The 23264-nt window shown below is 36.1% G+C and overlaps 2 protein-coding genes, 1 long non-coding RNA gene and 1 pseudogene across 4 annotated transcripts; 2 read left to right on the top strand and 2 right to left on the bottom strand.

Annotated features, from left to right (window-relative positions):
• LOC109836635 lies at positions 2049-4344 on the top strand. The gene is made up of 3 exons (XR_002246031.1): positions 2049-2094; positions 3009-3052; positions 4334-4344. It is a non-coding gene; the product is annotated as an uncharacterized LOC109836635 (long non-coding RNA).
• LOC109836633 lies at positions 5066-6253 on the top strand (annotated as a pseudogene).
• Positions 12291-14663, bottom strand: LOC109838193 (pentatricopeptide repeat-containing protein At1g09820-like). Its single transcript, XM_020406654.1, has 2 exons — positions 13847-14663; positions 12291-13016 (listed from the first exon to the last, which is right to left on the bottom strand). The coding sequence occupies exons 1-2, from the start codon at positions 14621-14623 to the stop codon at positions 12849-12851; spliced, it is 945 nt and encodes a 314-aa protein (XP_020262243.1). The 5' UTR covers positions 14624-14663; the 3' UTR covers positions 12291-12848.
• Positions 16983-21159, bottom strand: LOC109836630. 2 transcript variants are annotated; one of them, XM_020404601.1, is made up of 3 exons: positions 21021-21159; positions 19907-20866; positions 16983-17411 (listed from the first exon to the last, which is right to left on the bottom strand). In XM_020404601.1, exons 2-3 carry the CDS (start codon positions 20846-20848, stop codon positions 17349-17351), a joined length of 1005 nt encoding a protein of 334 aa, XP_020260190.1. In that variant the 5' UTR covers positions 20849-20866; positions 21021-21159; the 3' UTR covers positions 16983-17348. The 2 variants fall into 2 exon arrangements, with proteins under 2 accessions (XP_020260190.1, XP_020260189.1); XM_020404600.1 differs by having other exon boundaries at positions 19907-21159.

Here is a 23264-nt window from a genome sequence, read left to right as displayed (position 1 = left end):
GATTTAAAACCATCAAATTTAGCCACATTTCTGTAGTTTTTCACTTTTCTTTCAGGTGTACTTAGATCCTGGCGTTTTTCATTGCTCAAGTACTCTCGACTCTTATCTACTAAACAATGATGTGTCTGTCTATTTACTCTGTGCATGTTTACGTATTCTTAAAGCTCAGTTGTACTATAAAAATTCACCATTATTTATTCATATTATAAGTACTATAGGAAAGCAGATAACGTGCAATAATTTTTATTACTCTTGTGGTTGATTATAACTTCATATTTCATCCTGTTGTCTCTATAGTTTAGGTCTGGATTTATTTTCTTAAACCTTCTAAACTTATGCTTATTTTTGCTCATTCTGGTATTCAGGTAAGTCTTGGTGAAGCATAACCATGTTATCCCTAATGGACGCTTCAAGAAGCATCGGCAGAATTATGTGAAGACCTGGTTCGATCAACCTGCTCGTAAAACAAGGAGAAGAATTGGTATGGACTCTTGTGGCTTTCTAATTAACCAGAAAACTTAGCTTCATTTCCAATTTCCTAATTTTTATCCCCCTGTCAGCCAGTATAATCTGGGTTCATGAAAGCGGATAGCTAACCTTGCTTTACCCTACGCATGCAGCGCGACAGAAGGAAGCTGTCAAAATCTTCCCCAGGCCTACAGCAGGACCTCTACGTCCTGTTGTGCTCTGCCAAACTCTCAAGTACGACATGAAATTGAGGGCAGGCAGAGGTTTTCACCCTTGATCGAAGAGCTCAAAGTTTGAATATTAGTTTCATGTAGCTCTTCAAGTTTTAGCATATTGCGTAGGCATGTACATACCCTGCCTTGCATGTCTTATGTTGCAAATTGTTCTTGTTTTCTGATACAATTGTCTTTTATGTTATGAACATTTATTTATTTGCTTGCAATTCCCTACGATTTTTAATGGTATTTATGGTTATTTCGCGAGCATTTGTATTAATTGGTCGTTTTGTGGGAAATTAATTGTTAAGTAATGGTATTTATGGTTATTTCGCGAGCATTTGTATTAATTGGTCGTTTTGTGGGAAATTAATTGTTAAGTATTTCTAATTTCATCCTATGTTGTCATATTTGTATTAATTGGTCGTTTTGTGGGAAATTAATTGTTAAGTATTTCTAATTTCATCCTATGTTGTCATATTCATATTATTCATTGGGCTTGTTATAATAGAGTGGATACATGGTACACTACTTTGAATGAGAGATGAGGGAAGAATTGTTCTGACAGGTTGTATGGGCGGTGGGCAGATTGACGACTGACAACAGCTAATGAACCCTTACTAGTTAAGGGCAGTTAGCGATTGAGATGTCAATTAAATTATGTTAATAAAATATAATGTTCCACTCAAATTCTATTCTTTAACAGTGATTAAGGGGTTTGAAGTTGAGGGGTTGACTATAATTTGGGGATAAAATAGCAATTATGAGGTTTTGTAGGGTAATTGTTGAACTGTATACAGGTTTAATGTGCAGAGGTTGATGGAGTACAAGGCTAAGCTTGTCATCTTCCCAAGACGCCCTGGCAAATTCAAGGTTACCACCTAGCACTCAAGCTAGTCACTGATCAACTAAATGCACATGAAAATTAAAAAGCCAATCTTTATTTACTTATAGTTTGTGACAATTGATCAAATTTGATCATCAGTCTGCATATATTGCACCCCATCATTTGACAAGGCGTCAAATTAACTTTTTTAGTCTTTTTTTTGTAAGCTGTCGAAACTAAATGGTGTTATTGGTGCAGAATGGAGACTCCGCCGCTGAAGAGCTGGCTTCGTCGACCCAAGTCCAAGGAGACTACATGCCCATCACTAGGGAGAAGCCTGTCCGCTGAAGAGCTGGCTTCGTCGACCCAAGTCCAAGGAGACTACATGCCCATCACTAGGGAGAAGCCTGTGGTTAGTCTTGTCAAGGTGACAGAGGAGATGAAGGCTTTCAGAGCTTACCAGAAGCTTCGTTTGGAGAGGACTAACAAGCGTCACCATGGAGCAAGGCTTAAGAGAGCTGCTGAAGCCGAGAAGGAAGATAAGAAGTAATATAGGGCATAAAGATCTCATTTTCAAGCTTTTAGGTATTCTTTTTTACTCCATATTTGAAGGAATTTGGCAATCTACATTAGTTTTCTGGGTATCTTGGCTCTTCTTCTGATACTTTGGGGAAACTTTGAACGCTGAATTTTTTGTGAAAACGGCGAAGGAATTGGAGAAAAACGTGAAAAATAAGCAAGACAAGCTTCTCAACACCCAGATGGCAGAATCTGTCCCGGTTGACATGGGTGTGGTGTCTGCCACCCCAATCTGTTTGGTATTGTGTTTTGTTATAAATAGAGACACATTTTTAGGGTTTCTTTGGCTTTGATTGGGCTTTGATTAAGCATTGATTGTGGGATATATAGAGCACAAAAAAGAGGTATTTTTAAGCTATTGGTTAGAGTTTTATTTTGGAGAGAATTAGAGATTTGTTGGTGAAATTAGTTGGTTGTTTTGAGTGATTTGTAATCTCAGTTTGTACTCTACTTCTCTATTAGTAAAAACTCATCCCCTTCTTGCCCCGTGGACGTAGGCAACTTGCCGAACCACGTAAAAATTGCTGATCTGAGGGACTATTTCTAGAGCGATCAACATTTATCGCTAGTGTTGTGGATGACTAAATAAAGAACGTGATTATAAAAATTTTAAGAAGCGTTTGACTTCTTTTTACATAAACTATTTCATCACACTTAAAGAAAATAATATTTTTCTATAAAAAAAATCTCATAAATGTTTTTTAATAAAATAGAATAATTATGCAAGGATCTATAAAAATATAAACAGCTTCCCCTCCAGAATCGAGAGGTTTGAGCGCTGGCGGGTCGGGTAGGTTGTTAACGCCCACCTAATTCGTTATTGGGATCCGAAATCGTAATCACACTGCTTTGGACGGTCACGAGTCATTTGACCTATAAATAATATTTGCAGTCGCTTCTAAACTTCCTTTATATTTCAGAATCTAGGGTTTCTCTGTGAGCAGGCAGCAACCCTCTCTTAAAGGTGACTCCTTTTCCCCCTTTCTTCGCGATTTCTAGGGTTTGTTTGTTAATCTCTCTCAAGTAATTTAGAACAAATAACATGATGTCTCGTTTCCTTGATTTTTTTTTTTAATTTTCCAAGCATTTTTCATGGATATATTTGATTCGAATTTGAGTATGATATGTAGCTATTATCGAAATTGAACGTGTACGGATTTTCTGTGTTAATTGTTTCATACTAGAAGAAGCTGATGCATTTACTTTGACATTTGAGAATAATTTTTGTTTTAAATGTCGTAGATGGTATGCTCATTAGGTGCTCTACTTTAAGTTTTCATGGGCGTTCCATATTTTATGTCGAATTAATTCATTTCAGCTGGTAGGAAACAAACAAGTCATCGAGAAATTATAGGGGTCGAACCATTTTGGTGAAATGCCAATTGACATGTGCTACCAATTTCTAGGATATACTGAAATGATGATGTAAACTTGTTTTTCATGATTAGTTTTGGTATGAGCAAACTTAGGGAACTTATATGTGAAGTTTCGCGAATCTCAAAAATTTAAAGATAGATAGCTAGTATGTATGCTTAGTGAATGGTTATCATCAGATCCCTCTTATGAAAACAACAAAAGGAATGTTCAATGATTCATTTTTAATGCAGTTTAACTCTTTCTTTAGGGTTGAAAGTGTTAGTTAGAAATTAGGATGCGTCAAATTTGAAGCTTGCAATAGTTCAGTTCAATTCTCGTAGCACAGGTTTGTCGCGTCCATGTGATCTGTGTAGATAGTTTTCCTCTTTTCTGGTGTTTTTGTAGGTGTAACAATTTAACACTACGAGGTTGCTTTGTGTAATCAGTTGGTGTAGTATTTGACATCGAAATAATTTACTAAGGGAAAATCTCTCTTTTGAAATTGCTGCAGACTTTAACTGATTTAAAATCATCAAATTTAGCCACATTTCTGTAGTTTTTCATTTTTCTTTCAGATGTACTTAGATCCTGGCGTTTTTCATTGCTCAAGTACTCTCGACTCTTATCTACTAAACAATGATGTGTCTGTCTATTTACTCTGTGCATGTTTACGTATTCTTAAAGCTCAGTTGTACTATAAAATTTCACCATTATTTATTCATATTATAAGTACTATAGGAAAGCAGATAAGCTGCAATAATTTTTATTACTCTTGTGGTTGATTATAACTTCATATTTCATCCTGTTGTCTCTATATATAGTTTAGGTCTGGATTTATTTTCTTAAACCTTCTAAACTTATGCTTATTTTTGCTCAATCTGGTATTCAGGTAAGTCATGGTGAAGCATAACAATGTTATCCCTAATGGACACTTCAAGAAGCATTGGCAGAATTATGTGAAGACCTGGTTCGATCAACCTGCTCGTAAAACAAGGAGAAGAATTGGTATGGAATCTTGTGGCTTTCTAATTAACCAGAAAACTTAGCTTCATTTCCAATTTCCTAATTTTTATCCCCCTGTCAGCCAGTATAATCTGGGTTCATGAAAGCGGATAGCTAACCTTGCTTTACCCTACGCATGCAGCGCGACAGAAGGAAGCTGTCAAAATCTTCCCCAGGCCTACAGCAGGACCTCTACGTCCTGTTGTGCTCTGCCAAACTCTCAAGTACGACATGAAATTGAGGGCAGGCAGAGGTTTTCACCCTTGATCGAAGAGCTCAAAGTTTGAATATTAGTTTCATGTAGCTCTTCAAGTTTTAGCATATTGCGTTGGCATGTACATACCCTGCCTTGCATGTCTTATGTTGCAAATTGTTCTTGTTTTCTGATACAATTGTCTTTTACGTTATGAACATTTATTTATTTGCTTGCAATTCCCTAGGATTTTTAAATGGTATTTATGGTTATTTCGCGAGCATTTGTATTAATTGGTCGTTTTGTGGGAAATTAATTGTTAAGTAATGGTATTTATGGTTATTTCGCGAGCATTTGTATTAATTGGTCGTTTTGTGGGAAATTAATTGTTAAGTATTTCTAATTTCATCCTATGTTGTCACATTTGTATTAATTGGTCGTTTTGTGGGAAATTAATTGTTAAGTATTTCTAATTTCATCCTATGTTGTCACATTCATATTATTCATTGGGCTTGTTATAATAGAATGGATACATGGTACACTACTTTGAATGAGGGATGAGGGAAGTATTGTTCTGACAGGTTGTATGGGCGGTGGGCAGATTGACTACTGACAACAGCTAACGAACCCTTATTAGTTAAGGGCAGTTAGCGATTGAGATGTCAATTAAATTATGTTAATAAAATATAATATTCCACTCAAATTCCATTCTTTAACAGTGATTGAGGGGTTTGAAGTTGAGGGGTTGACTATAATATGGGGATAAAATAGCAATTATGAGGTTTGGTAGGGTAATTGTTGAACTGTATACAGGTTTAATGTGCAGAGGTTGATGGAATACAAGGCTAAGCTTGTCATCTTCCCAAGACGCCCTGGCAAATTCAAGGTTACCACCTAGCACTCAAGCTAGTCACTCAACTAAATGCACATGAAAATTAAAAATCCAATCTTTATTTACTTACAATTTGTGACAATTGATCAAATTTGATCATCGGTCTGCATATATTGCACCCCATCATTTGACAACACGTCAAATTAACTTTTTTAGTCTTTTTTTTTTTTGTAAGCTGTCGAAACTAAATGGTGTTATTGGTGCAGAATGGAGACTCCACCGCTGAAGAGCTGGCTTCGTCGACCCAAGTCCAAGGAGACTACATGCCCATCACTAGGGAGAAGCCTGTCCGCTGAAGAGCTGGCTTCGTCGACCCAAGTCCAAGGAGACTACATGCCCATCACTAGGGAGAAGCCTGTGGTTAGTCTTGTCAAGGTGACAGAGGAGATGAAGGCTTTCAGAGCTACAGAGCTTACCAGATGCTTCGTTTGGAGAGGACTAACAAGCGTCACCATGGAGCAAGGCTTAAGAGAGTTGCTGAAGCCGGGAAGGAAGATAAGAAGTAATCTAGGGCATAAAGATCTCATTTTCAGGCTACTAGGTGTTCTTTTTTACTCCATATTTGAAGGAATTTGGGATGCATTAGTTTTCTGGGTATCTTGGCTCTTCTTCTGGTACTTTGGGGAAACTTTGAACGCTGAAATTTTCGCCGTCTGTTTGATGTTTATGAGACGTATATGGTTTTGCTGTTCAAGTCTATGTTTGATTGTGTTGCTTTTTCAGTGCAAGTTCTTATTGCTGCCGCTGTTTCTGTTATATATACCTAGTGAATGAGTTGATGAAAATGAGGCGGCAGCTAGGTTAGGTATAATGTTGTGTAGATGGACGACGACCGTCGCTAATATGCCTTAAGAAAATTATGATGCTATTCTTGGTTTTAAAGGTGCAGCTTGGGATGATACCAATAGATTGAGTCGATCAGAAGTTGACTTCTTCTTCCTTGGGCCTTTTGGACACAGCCACAGTATTTTTCTCCCGACTGTGGAGATTCTTCCGCAAACATGCGAAAGTCAGAACCACGTCTTTTAATTACAACCTCATCCAAATATTTCTTGTAGTTTATTAAGATCTAAAGATCAGTATTCACTTCCAAAAGAGAATATAAAAACAATAAATTGAACCCAAAACCCAAAAAAAATAAAATAAAAACACAGTTAATCCCACTTACGCTCCTGTGATTTCCTTTTACGCCCACTCTATGTTGTAGGTTCATTGTTGCACGCTAGATTTGTGGCGAAGATGGAGCAGACCATGTGGAGGAAGGGACGGAATATGTTAGTACTACGTCTATCTGTCACAAATCTCTAATGATGTTTAGTTCTAAAAGATCATAGGCGGCAGTGGCACAACATGATGATATGAAATGCGAATGTTTAGTTACCCATCTCTTCGATGAAGGAAGCTGCAGGGATAGCTCATTACAACATATAGATAAGGTATAATGGGAGGAAAGACGGCGATGGCCACACCAACCAAAATAATAATAATAATAATAATAATAATAATAATAATAATATTATTATTATTATTATGTAAAGATAGTATTGAAAGAGAGTGACGAGTTTAAAAATAGGGAGTGAGAGAGATATAGAATCAACTACATTGGCACATGTATTCTATGCCTCCCTCCCCGTCCATTTTTTTATTTTCTTTTAGGGGCTGTTCGTTTGGCCAAAAAAACCTGGAAATCAAAAAATAGGAAACTTATTTCCTATTATAATGGTTTTGAAGTTGTTTGGTTAGCTTAAAAAAGAAGGAAATTATAGAATACGAGATGAGATGAGATGAGTTGTCACCTTATTATTGGATGATGTGAGTGATTTTTTAAAAAAACTTGTTTTGAGGTTGTTTGGTTGGTTAAAAAAATAAGGAAATGAATTGGAGGTATATTATTGGATGATGTTTTGAGATTGTTTGTGTTTGGTTCGTTTTTAAAAATAAGAAAATAGATGAGATGAGATGAGTTGGAGATATATTATTGGATGATGTGACACGTACTTAAGGAAATTGATTTCTTGTTTTTTTTTGAGGAAATGGATGGAAAGGAATGTTTAATGAGGTGAGATGAGTTGTCACAATATTATTGGATGATGTGTGTGATTTTTAAAAATGAGATAAAATAAGATGTGATGAGTTGGGATGATGTGACACATTTTTTGTGTTTGGTTTATTTTTAAAGGTAAGAAAGAAGATGAAATGAGATGAGTTGGAGGATAAAAATAATATTTTATTAGATGTTGTAGCGAGTTTTAGGGATGGAAATGGATAAAAATATTATTTTATTGATTTCCTTGTACCGATTTCCTTTTCTTGGTTTTTAGGAAACCAACCAAACAGCCCTACTAGATAACATGCATGTGCATAATGCGCGGGTAGAAAAATATTGAATTATACAGATATAAGCCACATTGAAATTAATTCAATATTTAAAAGAAATTGCGGTTTATTTAGTCGCATATTTGTTAGTTCATCAAAAAAATTAATTCGAAGTGTCTGTACAGAATCATGTTTTAGTTAGAAGTCATAATAGACTAATAGTGAACACCTTTGTTTTCCAAAATGAAAATGATAGTAGTTGAACATGGCACTTCACACAATCCATAATTTCACCCAGAGCTATGTCTTTAAATTTTACGTTGATAAATAGTTTAAATGTCACATTGAAGTTTTCCTCTATTTTTAAATTTAATTCATGCCTTCCTTATAGCATGGGCTAAACAAACAAAAATATTATACATAAAGTATTTCATGTAGCATATACATTTTTTTATTTGCATGTGATCTGACAGATATAATTGTACAATTCTTACATTTTTTAATAAAAAATATATGAATAGCAAAGGGTCATGTCAACATGAAGCAATTTTGTTGACTCCAAATTTACTCGTCTATTGCAGGTTAGAACTAACACAACATCATCTAGAACTAACACGAGAGCCACTAGAACTCACATAGGCTCAACTAGAACTAACATACCACTAGAACTAACACTTATATTAGAAATAACACTAGCTGCAAGTTAGAACCAACACGACATCAGCTAGAACTAACACGAGAGCGACTAAAACTAACAAGAGCTCAACTAGATCTAACAGACCACTAGAACTAACGATTATATTAGAAATAACACTAGTTGAAAGTTAGAACTAACAATGGCTCAACCAGAACTAACATACCACTAGAACTAACGTTTATATTAGAAATAACACTAGCTGCAAGTTATAACTAACACGACATCAGCTAGAACTAACACGAGAGCCACTAGAAGTAGAACTAACATACCACTAGAACTAATGCTTATAAAATAACACTACCTGAAAGTTAGAACTAACACGACATCAACTAGAACTAACACGAGAGCCACTAAAACTAACAGGGCTCAACTAGAACTAACATACCACTAGAACTAACACTTATATTAAAAATAACACTACCTAAAAGTTAGAACTAACATGGTACAAATTAGAACTAATATAACATAAATTAAAACTAACATGGTACAAATTAAAACTAACATGTCACAAATAGCAACCACAAACCCAACAACATAGAGCTAATCAAGCTCGAATCAGCATAGTGAAAAGAAAAAAACAGCCACGGGAGCTCGACGACGAGCACAAATAGCAACCACAAACCCAACAACATAGAGCTAAACAAGCTCGAATCAGCATAGTAAGAAAAAACAGCCACGGGAGCTCATATGTGCACAAAATAAGGTCACATGTGCACAAAACAATCCACAAATAGTAGGGACAAAACAGAACAAACCTGAACACAAATAGAACAACCAAGCGCCTGAACACAAACATCCCAGAAGATAATATATGAAATAACCTTGATTCTGTCAAATTTGACATAAAAAACCATGAAGGGAGATCACTATAATGCCCAGTTTGAATGTAACAGGAGCAACATGCATGAACATTAACAGAATAGAAATACAATCAGTGAACTAAAAGCTTATGAACATTAACAGAAGTTCATCGACAAAACTCTCCACAATCAGATAAAGAATAGAAACAACATAGAGAATAGAAGCATAATCAGTTTAATCATATTTAGTTATTTGGAAATTACTTTACATGCTACTTTTTCACTTTACCGTACATTGCTTGAATTGTACAAATCAATTTACACATAGTGAGTAATACATCATGAATTACTAAATGTGAAAGCATGGAAAATTAAATGACCATGTAAAGCAAACTAATTAAAATCCATACATAAACAAAGCAGCCCACCATTTTAAAAGCACAATGAAAACTTTTCATAGGAATCAAAGAACAAAAGGTCAAGGCTTCGGGATAGGAGATTTTTGGGGAAAACAAGCGAACAAAAGCCCCAGAAGTAAGATTCTGAACTATCAGAACAAGACCTTAGAACACGATCGTCTTAGCATCAAATTCATGAAATCCATAGCCCCAAATCTGAAATTTCTTCCTCAATCCGTTTTCAACAACATAAAATAGTTCAGATTCTTCGATTATTTAACCAAAATCTCAAGTTTTGTGAGCGATTTTGGTTTGCAGAGGAACTAGGATTTTACTTCTGTTGAGAGAGAAGCGCGAAGCGAGAGGAGAGAGAGGGGGAAATGAGACGGTGACCATAGATCTCCCCAGTTATTTTGTGGTTGAAAACTCAGAATCCCTAAACCTAGAAATCAAAAGAGGGTTTCCATAAGATCGTTACCTCAATTAGACGGCAGAAGTGAGTTAGGGTTCTGAATCCACGAGATCAGAGGAACGGGGTTCTGAATCCACGAGATCAGAGGCCGCGGGAGATTTCTGGCGGGAGGGGAGCAGGGAGGTAGCCAAAGAAATCAACGAGGGAGAAAAAATCCGAGGTGGCCAGGTTTTCGTCGATTTCTCTCAGTTGAGGAAGAAAATCGGAGGGGGAAAAAAATCCGAGCTGGCGGCGATTTCAACAGAGTTTTCCCTTTTCCACCCGAGCGAATCAAAGCAGCGCAAAGAAATGGACGGAAACAAAAAAACCGACATGGAAAGGGTGTCAGACGCAAGAAAGTGTTTCCACAGGCATTTTAAGCGAACCAAATAGCCCCTAAACAGAAAATAGGCCATTACAGTGCATAAATAAAGTCACGTCCAACCTCGTCTACCCAAATTGACTTCAGCTTTCACACCCTTCATCAAATAAATGGACAGCTTGTGGCATATAACAGTGAAGGACTCCAGATTACAGATAAACTCCTTAACAGCAAAGCTGGAATAGAAATAAAATAGCAGCAAGCCCACGTTTAAATAAGCTAATGTGCTGCGCATTTCAATTTGTCTCTTTTTGAGCATGAGAGAGCAGTTGATATCAAACTTCTTTTATACCTGAGAACCTAATTTTTCAGGTCCGAGAAAAAAGTGTGATGATTCTCTTCATTTTTCCTGCATACCCTTAGTTTATGACATTATGAATTCTTAGCTATGTCCAATGCAAAGAACACGAGAATGTGATCATCCTGTAAATGGAGAATTGAAGAAGGCACAACAATTGCGTGGAAACAAATCACTTCAAAGAAGAGTCTTATTTATGGGAAAGGAAATGCAGAATAGTTTTTTAAACAAATATGCAACAAAAAAAATCCAGCCCCTATGCACAACTTTGATACAAATCAATCTCACATTTAGAACCAGAATGCAACTAAGCAACACCCATCTCTTCAAAAGAATCAAACAAATATTTCAAAAGAAGTCTCAAGTATATACATTCATGGAAACTGAACACTTACCCATCATTACTAGCCATCACAAACAATCACCAGACATTTCATCTAAGACACCGACCTTTTTCAACGCTGAAGTCAGGAAGTTTACTTGTCTCCTACAAGGAATCAAAGCATGTCTTTGATGAAGTATTTACGCCAATGCAGACTGAGCATCTCTCCATCATTTCAAACTGTCAAACAATGTCGTATCTAAGATTTAAAACTTTCCTCCTTACTGTTACCAGTCATCACTGATCAATTCTGAGCACAATGCTTCTAATATGCAGGGGGGGGGGGGGGGGGCAATTTGGGAGAACATGGGCCTTAATGGGGCCACCATCTTGATCCAAAACTTTATATTTAATTTCATCACTTTTTCTATTATCGTTCTAATGTTAAAATAGATTTACACATGTATATCTTGAACTCAACTATTAATTCTTTCTGTTGAGGCCTTGTATCATAAAGCAAAATGAAGATCAGGTTACCATGACTCTAGTGAGAAAACTAGAGATTGCATCTACATAATAAACTCTCAATGGGTCATTGCTATTACATTTTGTGAGACTGAAATGACAAATATCTTGTTGGAAAGTAAAACATATAGGTTAGATCGGCATATCACATTATTGTAACATGATTGTTGTCTTGGTAACGATCTTTTTTCTCTAAAGCATATACAATCATATATCTATTAAGCCATGGAAAGGTGAGAGTTTAGCTGTCAGAGAACAGGTCGAAGTATTTAGTTTCCACTTTTAAATAAATTATCCAATTGAAATGTTGGCTAAATGTGATTGCATATTTGCATTTCAATAAAAAATCAATTAGCAACCTGTGGGGTCTAGTTAAACAAGTAGATAATGCATGCAGTAAAAATAGGGCAAGTCTAAACTTGAATATTCGACATAAGAGTGAAATATATGGAACCTGTAAATTGGAGGCATTCCCCAATGGTATGACACACTTTTGTTGCATTCTGCAAGTCTCAACCATCATTGTATTTAAATCCAGATTACTTCCTGCAGAAGCAAAAGCAAAATTATATAAAAAGAACACCCTTCAAGATGGAATTCACTTTCTGAAACATGAGTGCTTACATTACATCAACATTCCTAGCATCCCGATATTTGATTTTTTCTATTTTATTTACAAATACTCTCACATCTGAAGTGTACTTCCTTACTTTTGAGGTTTGCTGCTGAAAACTTCTATATTTCTTTGTTTGTTTTGCCTGTGGCGAATGCTGTTCTCTGTCACTGCAAGCTCTAATTTCAACTGGTCACATTGAAACCAAATAATACTTGCTCCTCCTAAGGAAAAACTTCTTCATTGAAATGAACTTTTGCGATGCTTAACTTCTCAGTTGCTGACTCATTTGCTTCATGCATCTTACATTTTCCAGAAGTTTGTTTTGCTTCTTTCATCTTATTGATGCCACGTGTCCAATTTACCATTGAAACTAACAGTTTGGCATCCACTTTCTGCTAGCAAACACTGTCAAAAGTTCTTATAGAAGTTACCATCAACCCAATTTTAGTAACACCTCAGTCAAAATAACTCCATTTACGGGAACACCATCAATCTTTTCGTCATATACAATGCTAAGATGCACTATTAGAAAGATGCCCATCTATATCAGGAACAAATCCTTTCTCCACCATCCCGTCTTTAATTATGTCATAAGTAACATTATTCGGAACCAATCCTTTCTCCAACATTTCATTTAGTAGCCCATTGGCCTCATCCATCTTCCTCTTCTCACCAAGGTTTTAAATGTCGCCCGACATGTCCGACATGTCGGCCGACATATCGGTTTGAGGGCTTGACCGACACGACATGGACGTTTTCAACTCGTATATCGGTTTTCAGGGCCAAATCGGAAATATCAAGGTCATATCAGGCATATCGACCTATTTTTTAGCTTTGAAAAATCGACCGATATTGTATTTTTTTTAAGATCTGTTTTTTGTTATCGGGTTTGGGTTTAGTGATAAATACTCAAACTCGCTTGACCCGTTCTCATGTTTAAGGGTTTCTTATGAACCCGATAGAAAGAATTTATGAACCAAAATCCATATATTATTTACTTTTTTATATGTTTAGTCTATAGAATTTATAAAGTATGTTTATATTGAATTTATGAATGCTTAGACTACATTTAAGACATGATATTATACATATGCGCACTACCCGATATGGCAATCCGATATTTAGTCAATGTCCCCCGATATATCCCCGATTTCCGCTATCCGACATGGATTTCAGCCATCTGACATGAACCCGACATCCGACATTTAAAACCTTGCAAATATCGTCAAACATAGCTATATATGTTACTATCGGCATTTATTTTGTGAAAGTCAACTTGATACTTTTGAAGGCTTGTTTCCTCGTTTTGACATTCTATCTATTGTTACTTGCATCTTTTCTGTCCTCTTTCTCACTCAAATGTGGGGGAAGGTGAGATGAGGCCTCACCATGTCAGCTTTTCGAATATATCCATGACGTGCCCTTTTGGATCTTCAACATATGACCCTGTGAGACATGTCACATCTCCATGTAACACTTGTTCACAATGACAGGTAGATAAGAGCGTGACCACACTCGGTTCAACCCCTTGCCTCTTCATCTCCTCAAAAAACTTCAACCCACCCTTCAAATTCCCATCTTTACAATACCCATCAATCAAAACATTAAAAGTAACCGAATTAGGCAAAATCCCAAACCCCACCATCTCCTTAACTAACCCATCAGCCCTATACATCTTCCCTCTCTTACAATACCCATCAATCAATGTATTATAAGTAACAACATTTGGCGAAACCCCCCAAGCCTTCATATCCTTAATCATGTCCTCAGCTTTAGTAAGCTTTCCACTCTTGCAGAGTCCATTGATCATGGTGTTGAAAGTTATGGAATTGGGAGCGATTTTTCTGGAGGTGAGCATTTGATTGAATACGGACTGGGCGAGGTTGAGGTGATGGGTTTTGATGAGGGAACTTAGTAAAGGGTTTAGAGAGAAAGTTGAGAGCTTGTACCTGTAATGGCCGGAGCGAAAGAAGGCGTCGACGGCGGCGGCGGTGTCGGAGGCGGAGAGGAGGGAGAGGATGAGGATGTCGGCGACGATAGATTGAGAGGAGCGAGGGAGGAAGGAGGAGGAGAGAGAGTGGAAGAAGGAGGGGACTGAGAGGGGTAGGGTTTGGGGGTTGGAGAGGAGAGAGTGGAGGTGAGAGCGGAGTTTCGGCCATTGGCGGAGGTTGGCGAGGTCGGTGATGGTGCTGAGGTTGAATTGAGGAGGAGGAGTTAGGGTTAGGGTTTGGGTTGAGGTTGACGATGAAGAGAAGAAACGAGCGAGGAAGCGGGAGGAAGAGGACATGATCGCGAGAGTGATTGAAGCAGGAGCGAGGGTTTGAGCTTTTACCCAACAGGGGTGAAAAAAATGGACAAATTTTTAAAACCGTCTCATATGCAGGGGTGGTAAATGTTCCAATGGAATTGATTACTAAGGTGTTCATATTTGTATTTGTTTCAAATTATCGAATTCGAATGTGGACTCTAATAGTCATATATCTAGGTTTTCGAATTCGAATACTTGGTATTTGATAAATATTTATGAATATTCACGAATACTTATCGAATATCAAAGTATATTTATTCCGTCAAAGAATTTGATTTTCAAATAGTATTAAAATTGATAAATAAAAATTATTCGTTTATAAAATATGATGTATATATATTTAAATCAAAATTTTAATTAGAAAACAAATTTAAGATTATTTAAGTCTTAAAATCACTATATAAAACTTAAGTAGAAATGGTAAGTGGATTAAAAATATGACATCATATGTGCAATAATACAAATAATAAGTTGTGATCAAATTTTAAACGAATATTTAATAGACAAACGAATCGAATATACATCTGGTTAAATTCTATTCATTAGTAACTCGAATACTAAAAAATATTCGTTTAGTGGTAAGTGAACTACCGAATCGAATATGTCTGAATAGTTATTCGAACAATTATCGAATTATTTGTTAATTGTTTGGTTCATTTCCACCCCTACTCATATGGACATTTAATCCCCAAAAATACTTATTTTCATAATATTTTCAAAAATCGATCTGGTTTCAGCTTTGTCAGGCTGAAACTAGGTTGGTTTTTGTAAAAAAACTTTCGAAACTCCCGTGAAGTTTCAGAAGTTTTTTCACAAAAATCGACCTGGTTTCAGCGCCAAGGCTTCGCGCTGAAACCAGGTCGGTTTTTGAAAATATTATGGAAATGAGTCTTTTTTGGGATTAAATGTGGAAATATGTAGTTTTTGAAAATTTGTCCGAAAAAAGATATTATATGCTATATGATACTTCCTCAACCTCCACGTAAAAAAAACACTTTTTTGTAGGCGAAGGCCTTTTTCTAAATAATTTTTTTGGTAAATCCCAAAAAATTATCAACATTTCTATATGAATTCAAATTTTTAATAAATATTTTTCAATGAATTCATTAAGAGTAATATATTTTGTTGAATTCTATCAAAATGTTATTGTATGTAATAAGAAATAATTTTGGATCAGAATGAACTAATAAGAATAGAGATAATCTACTATCAGCATGCAAAAGAAACTAATTAATTTTTTGGGATAAGAGAGTTTTGTTTTGTTTTCTTTATTTTTTTTTTGGGAAAAGAGAAAAGTAGAAATAAGAAATTTACAATAGCTGGTTGCTTCAAAGGTCGCATCGTTATAGTAAGAAAAGAGGGGGCTTGGGGGGGGGGGAGATAGAGAGGGAGAGAGAAAGAGCGAAGATAAAAAAACACTGTCCATAACAATGACTTTTAACTAATATTAAATTTCTACCTCTCTCTCTCTCCCTCTAATCTATCTCCTCCATGTTTGAAAAGAAAGTAAATAAAAAGTAAAAAAAAGAAAACGAAATTTCTCAAGAAAGTACTTTAATATTACTTTCTATTTTGCAAAAAAAATCATATTTGAATAAATGAAAGTAAAAAGAGAGAATATGACAAATGATGTTTCACTTACTTTCTTCTTATTATGTTGTGTTATTACGGGAAATAATATAATAGTAGAAAGTGGACAAGTAAAACTAAAGTGTTACGTGAAAAATCTGAAAATATATTTTCTCTCTCCTCTCACTTCACTTTCCATCCAACCTAAAAAGTATATTTTCTCTAATTTTTAGAGAAAGTGGAAGAGGCTAAAATGTTGATGTGATACTCTTCACATTCCAATCACTTTTCATTCACGTTTCAAATGCCAAACGGGAAACATTGAAAGTAGAGCCACTTTCCAATTTTGGGTTCACTATCCATTTAGGGCCTGTTTGGTTCGTTTCCTTCATTTTCCAAAAACGATTTTCCTTCATTTTTTTGTGTTTCCTTGTGTTTTGCCAAAAAATATAGGCTGAAAGTACTTTCCACTATTTTTCTTAGTTTGGTTCAACTTGAAAAAAGAAGAAAACAATTGATGTGTAAATAGATTCCCTCATTTTCTAGTGTTTGGTTCAAACTAAAAAATCAAAAAAACTTGATTGTGGTCACCATGGTGTGATTACCGCCCATATAAGACAAAATATTAACAACAAAAATTGTGGCACACAAAATATTGGCTGGTAAGTACACAACTGAATATTGCTGGAAATTTAGTTCAGTTTGCACACAACTGAAACCAAAGGCCAAGCACACATATATTATCAAACATTGGTTGAAACCAAGATCATAACCAACACAACTGAAACCAAACATTGAATATCCAACACAATTATCAAGCACAAATATCCAACACAACCGAGACCAATACAAAAGCCATCCAAATCGCAAACCAAACCAAGGCTGAGACCAGGCTGCGATCAAAACTAAAACAAAAGAGACCATCATCATAGTATTGATTCAACCAGTGCAATTAACCATTAAATGAAATAATAGTCTTTTTCCCCCTCTTCTCACATTTCTTATTTTTACACATCATATGCAATAAGAATCAATAAAAGATGAGATGCAGAAGCCAACCCATTGAGTAGTTCAGCTTTAGGAAGATGATATCTTTTGATCCATGCCCACCAGGGTATTATTGATGAATCAAAGACTACATGCTCATCGTTACTTGATGCTTCAGGAGTGTCTTGCAGCCATTTTCTTTTTCTAGCCTCTGAAAAGAAAATGAATTTCTTAATAAGAGTTGGAAGACTTGACTTTCGTATATACTAAAAAAAGGAAAATCAAACATAAACATTAACCTTCATATATTCCATATTAGAAAGAACTGTCAAATGGAATGATAAGAAATAGTAATTGACAAGGAAATGTTGGACAAAGATGAATGGATGCTCATTTCGACAATGTTTAAGAGCTTGAGGTATTGATTGTCTTGCTTTATGACTTAATTATTGGTTACTATGATGATTTTGTTGTTATCCTCTTTCAGGTTAACACTTGCCTATTAATGTACTTAATTATTGGTTACTATGATGATTTTGTTGTTATCCTCTTTCAGGTTAACACTTGCCTATTAATGTTCACAAAACTGCTGCTTGAGATGATTCTTTCCAGTACTTTCCACCTACCAGTTTGATTTCTTCCATCATGAGCCTTCTCTTTTTAATTCCGTATAAAACAAAATCATTACAACTTAGAACATACAAATTGTGGTCTACCATTAAGCTCTATCTTCTAGTGCATCTTCACTTGGTGTTCAATATCAACTTTTTGTTGATGAATCCGCAAAGAACCCTGTTCTTGTTGTAACAAGGATTTCAAACAAGCTCCTCGGCTTGGTGACAACTCCTTATAGAGTATGCTTTTAATATTGAAACTTGCATTCTTATATACCAGTCACATTTTTTGAGCCATTTTCAACATTGAATGGGGACCTAATATTGATATCAACAGCCTCTCTATGACTTGACCTGCACAAAATAAAATCTGCATGATTAATATGGCACGCTAGAAACATAATTTCATCTAGCCTTGTTGCACGCTAGAAACATAATTTCATCACAAGTTTGATACTAATGTGGCACTTTTAAGAGGCGTGTTTGTATACATTACAACGTGCACGCTCCTTATGTTTCTAACTGGGGCATCATAGATTTTCTGCATGACTTCTTGCACGGTATACACTGAATGCAGATTTAAGCATATCTGAATGGTGAAAATTTATTTGAGAGTACTGTTGCAACTATTTTGAAACTATTTTGCGCAAAACTTGCAATGATGATCGCATCAGCTCCGATATTTCGCAAAATATCTGAAAAGGATAAAAGGTAATATCTTCAACCCAAGTTACTTGCTAAATCTTCTATAACAATGTGACAGCCATAAGATCAAGGTATACTTTTCTAACTATACACCATAATTCATAGCACAAACATTAGATTTCAACAGTTACATGTAACTAGCTGAGTAACATTGATTTGGCAATTGACTTGTCACAAATCGTATACATATCCAACTGTAATATGAGCTCAGTACGACGGAACCCAAGTCAAAATAGAAACTTAAGGCAAAACATAAACGAACATGGATACATGAATCCTTACTAACGCTACAATAAACTACAATTGCTTCATAATTGTTCTCTAACCTATGACATCTAAATGATTTGCAATATGCAATCTTCAGCCTGGGGAAAACCCAAATGTATTAGCATCTTCATCACACAATAAAACCGAGAAATTGAAAAAAAAAAACAATGTTGATTAAAGAAATCAAACCAGCAGCAATGACAACATCCCAATCAGTGCTCCCATTCTTCTCAAACTGCTTCAGATCCCAATTCCCCTTCACCCATCTCGGATCCTTGAACGAAGAAGAAGCCTCCCCCTTCAAAGAAACCCCATTAGCCCCCAAACCATGTTCTTCTTCTTCCTTTAGACCCAAATTAGACTCCTGGGCCTCTTCCTTCTTCTCCAATTTCTCCTCCACTCCTCGGCTTTGCAAGGCGGGAGGGAAGGGGAAGGAGGAAGAAGAATGAAAGGGAGAGAGGGGTGACCAGAACGAGATGGCGGCGAGAAAAAAAAGGAGGTTGACCCCTAGAATTGGCTGTTTTCGTACGGAGAGAGAAAAATGGGTGTTTTCACCTGTAATCGGGCTCAAAAGAGTGGAAAATTTTCGAGAGAAAAATCCGAAGTGGCGCCCGGACTTTCCTTCACTTTCCTTTTTATTTTTTGCAAACTAAACATATGATTGTGAAAGAAAATGCCAAAATTTTCTTGTGTAAGTTTTTTGGGGGCTCTTTCTGCAGTTTTTGTGTGAAACAAACATCCCCTTACTTCCTAGTTGCCAAACAACCTTTCAAGTTGTTTTTTTTCTTTTGTCATACTAGTACCTAAATTCTTTCCTAATATTTATATTAGGCTTCTGAATCTTCATACCCAAATTTACACCACCAAATCTAGTAATTCCAAGAGTCAACCATACTAAGGTAACAAGTTCTCTAACTGAACCCCCCAAAACACAGACAACTACGTAAACAAATAAATACATGTTAGCTGCCGAATAATTGGAGGAACGAAACAAATTTGAAGGCCATGTACAAATGCCACAGTGTAGAAAGATAGAAGTGCAGATAGACCTTAATCAATATCAGACTGTAATAGCATCAAATAAATGTGCAATAACAATAAGTAAATCAAAGGTCTATACCTTCAAGTTTCTCTTCTGCTTGAGCTTCACCTTCACATCAATCCCGCTATCAATAATAGCCTGGAGCACAATCTCAAGCTTCCCCTCAATCTTATCTCCTTTCCTTGGTGTATACACCACATTATGAATATCATCCTCTATCGCTCGCTGAGCCAAAATTCCTCCAACAGTAGCACAAGCCTTAGCATCTTTTCTCGACCCCAAATCAAACTTCAAATCCTTCGAAATAGAATGTGCCACAGCAACGACTTTACTAGTCACTCGATGAATTATAGAAGCCCTCACTGACCCTTTTGTTATGAAGATATCGAGGCAAAAAGGCAAATGATAAGGACCCGTTAGTTGATTAAATGTCATTGTTCTCACTCTCTTTTCCTTGTCGGGTTTTAAGTTCTCTAATGGGTGTGAAGCTTTATCCTTCTTTGGTTTGTTGATTTCTTTGCACTCTTTCTTTACCTCATCCTTTGTGGTCTTTTCGCGATTCTTCTTTAGTGTTTTCTTCCGGTGGAAATTTATGGTGTACTCCTCGAATTCTTTAGAATCTCTGTCCAATTTGTAGAATAGCTTTTTCCGTAACCTCATATCTTCAATCTCATCAAAATCAGAAAAATCCTGCGCTTCTAAATTGCTAGTGGGCATTTCATCGAACACTTCATTTGCATTGAAAGACTTTGGCTCTTCCAATGTTTGGGGCCAAATATCGGGATCGACAAGCTCAATGCTAAAACCTTGTAAGTAATTGCTACTGCTTGGAATCAATGTTGGCAGATTAATTCTATGAGGATTGCTTGTGGAATTTCTACAAACAGTTGGTGTGCATCGCTCATTTTCTCTTTCAACGGGCTTCAATGGGTCTGAAAATGAGCTACAGTGTTTGGAAATTGTTGATGGGTATGTGGAAATAGGAGAAAGAATGCGTCTAGCGAATAGAAGCCTCGCCATGTCGATTAAATTTGTACCCTTTGTGAGCAAATTGCAACGAAAAGAGATAAAATGGGAGATAGTTTTGGCTCAGCAATTATTTTTGAGAAAATTTATCCATCAATTAGTACAGAGAGTGATCGTTTACAACAAAATTTAACTAATTTAAATAAGCTGTGATGGCGTATATCACCTGGGCCTTGGAGAAGTTGAATTGGTGGCAAATACTAAGGGCAGGACGCGGGAAAATATTGGGTTGAGTTTGGCATTTCGTGGATTGTTTGAGACTGGCCTACATTCTTGCGGTTCTTTTCGTATATACTCCAAACATTGGCCTTATTTGTAAATTTACTCTTTACATCTGACTATTTGCTAGTTTATGGCTGTATTCCTTTTTTTTTAAATTAGTTTACCGCTTTATTCTTTGATAATATATAAATTTGCAGAGTTAGTTTGAATTTATAAACGAACAATGTAAAGATTTTAACGACCAACAGGTGGCTCGCGATTAAGGGGCTGTTTGGATAGGTTTTTTTGGGTGGTAAAAGAGGAGAAAGCTGCCAAAAATGTCAGCTTTTTGGCAGCTTTCCCCCAAAATCACCTTTTTAAAGGGTGATTTTGGGGAAAGCTGCCAAAAAACTGACATTTTTGGCATCTTTCCTCACTTTTACCACCCAAAAAAAGAACCAAACAGCCCCTAAAGATGAGACTCAGTATCCGAGGTTTGGCTATTGTGAGGGGTCTAGGATTCAAACTTCAATAAGCAGTATGGTTACACGTGCATTACACACGGACATACTTATTTTTCGTCAATTCTCTTGTTTGCTACAAACTTAAATTGAAGCAAATGTTGCATGAAGTATTTGTTGCACAAAATCATCTTTAAATTTATTATTTGGATATCTGCAATTATATTATAGACAATATATTTCTAATGCAAATTCATTGTTTGTTGAAAAGCAATTAGTGCATAAAGCTACATAATTTTGCCATATAAGCAAACTTGGGAGGGGATAATTTTTTGTTTGGATTTAAAAATGTTTACTTTGATGAGGTAAAAATATTTTTATTTTTCAATATCTTTTTCTAAAGCTTGCAGCTTTTCCTCCCACCAAATTGACTGTAGTATTTGTTATAAGTTTTTTTCTATAAAATATAAATTTATTTACCTTTTTGAATTATAAAATTACAAATTAAACAATGTAATTATAAGGAGCTGTTTGGTTGTATGTTTTTCTCATGTAAAAGGATAGAAAGTATACAAAAGTGGGTCCCAATGTTAGCTTTCATCACTTTCAATTGTTTGTTTATAATTGTGAAAATAGTGTAAAGTGATTTCATATGCTAATGTGGCTTGTAATGTGGCTTGTAAAGTGATTTCATAAAAAAAAAACATGTTTTTAGGAGAAAGCTGATATTGAAGTTAGGAAAAAATAATAAAAAATAATTCTAATCAATATGATCATTTGAGTAGGGACCATGTTTGTTGGAAATTTGCAGTAAAAAGACAGTGAAAGAAAAATTGACTTGTATTCCTCTTAAAATCAATTATAATTTGGATTCCGATTATAAAAGAGAGGAGAATGAATTTGACTCTCCCCTTTGTTTAAAACTGGGTTCTTCAAGGTGGCGATGGAGTGCCTCCTTCGATTGATTGTGTCGAACTTGCTCTCCGTTGACGATCCGACCATCTTGATTCACTGGAACGTAGTCTTCTCCTCACGATTTGACGCTGTGGAGAACTTGCAAAGCAAGTTTAAAACTCTTGATGAGTTGATAACTCTGATCGAGTTTGAAACTCTTGAAAAAGAGTTGATTTAGCAAGTTTAAAACTCTTGATGAGTTGATAACTCTGATCGAGTTTGAAACTCTTGAAAAAGAGTTGATTCGAACCAAGAATCGGTTCTCAAGCCAAGGCCGAAGGCATCAAGGAATGCTCCAAAGGATGAATGCCGATCTCTCCCTTTGCTGCCAAGTCCCAAATCCGAAAATACCAGCCCTTGACCGAATTTCCCTTTGTTGATGAGAGAAAATCCCCTCCAAAGCTAGCCGAAGATCTCTTCTTTTCTCCCCCAAAAAGAAGCCCCAAAAGAAGGATCTGAACTCAGTTGAGTTTCCCACTATTTATAGGTGATTAAGGGTGGTAACTACCCCCTTAATCCGCTCCTAAATGGGGCGAAAATCCCTCAGAACATGGGATAAACGGTTTTGAGGCCGTTCAACTTGTGTTTGAACAAGTCAAACGCCTAAATTGGCGTTCTGGACCTTAACTTTGCGTCTTAGAGATGAGACGCAGAGTTAAATCTCTGCTAGAGAATGGAAACGCACAGGCCGCACGCGTTCTGTAAATTGGAGAGGCACAGTTGGGACGCAGAGATGAATTCTGCGTTTTGATATCTGAGACGCAGAGATGAACTCTGCGTTTTGGCATCTGAGA

Source organism: Asparagus officinalis, chromosome 4, assembly GCF_001876935.1.
Source record: "Asparagus officinalis chromosome 4, Aspof.V1, whole genome shotgun sequence".
Lineage (NCBI taxonomy): Eukaryota > Viridiplantae > Streptophyta > Magnoliopsida > Asparagales > Asparagaceae > Asparagus > Asparagus officinalis.
The sequence above is the reverse complement of the archived record's forward strand: the minus strand, read 5'-3'. Positions and strand labels throughout refer to the sequence as shown.

Bases quoted from the DNA above. Each gene is read 5' to 3' on its own strand.
- LOC109836630 (XM_020404600.1), bottom strand. From the start codon at position 20,848: ATGGCGAGGCTTCTATTCGCTAGACGCATTCTTTCTCCTATTTCCACA. The intron at 17,412-19,906 runs GTATAGACCTTT...TTTTCTTTTCAG, and splicing joins AGCAGAAGAGAAACTTGAAG to AGGCTAGAAAAAGAAAATGG.
- LOC109838193 (XM_020406654.1), bottom strand. From the start codon at position 14,623: ATGTCCTCTTCCTCCCGCTTCCTCGCTCGTTTCTTCTCTTCATCGTCA. The intron at 13,017-13,846 runs GTCACGCTCTTA...GGCGACATTTAA, and splicing joins AAGGGGTTGAACCGAGTGTG to AACCTTGGTGAGAAGAGGAA.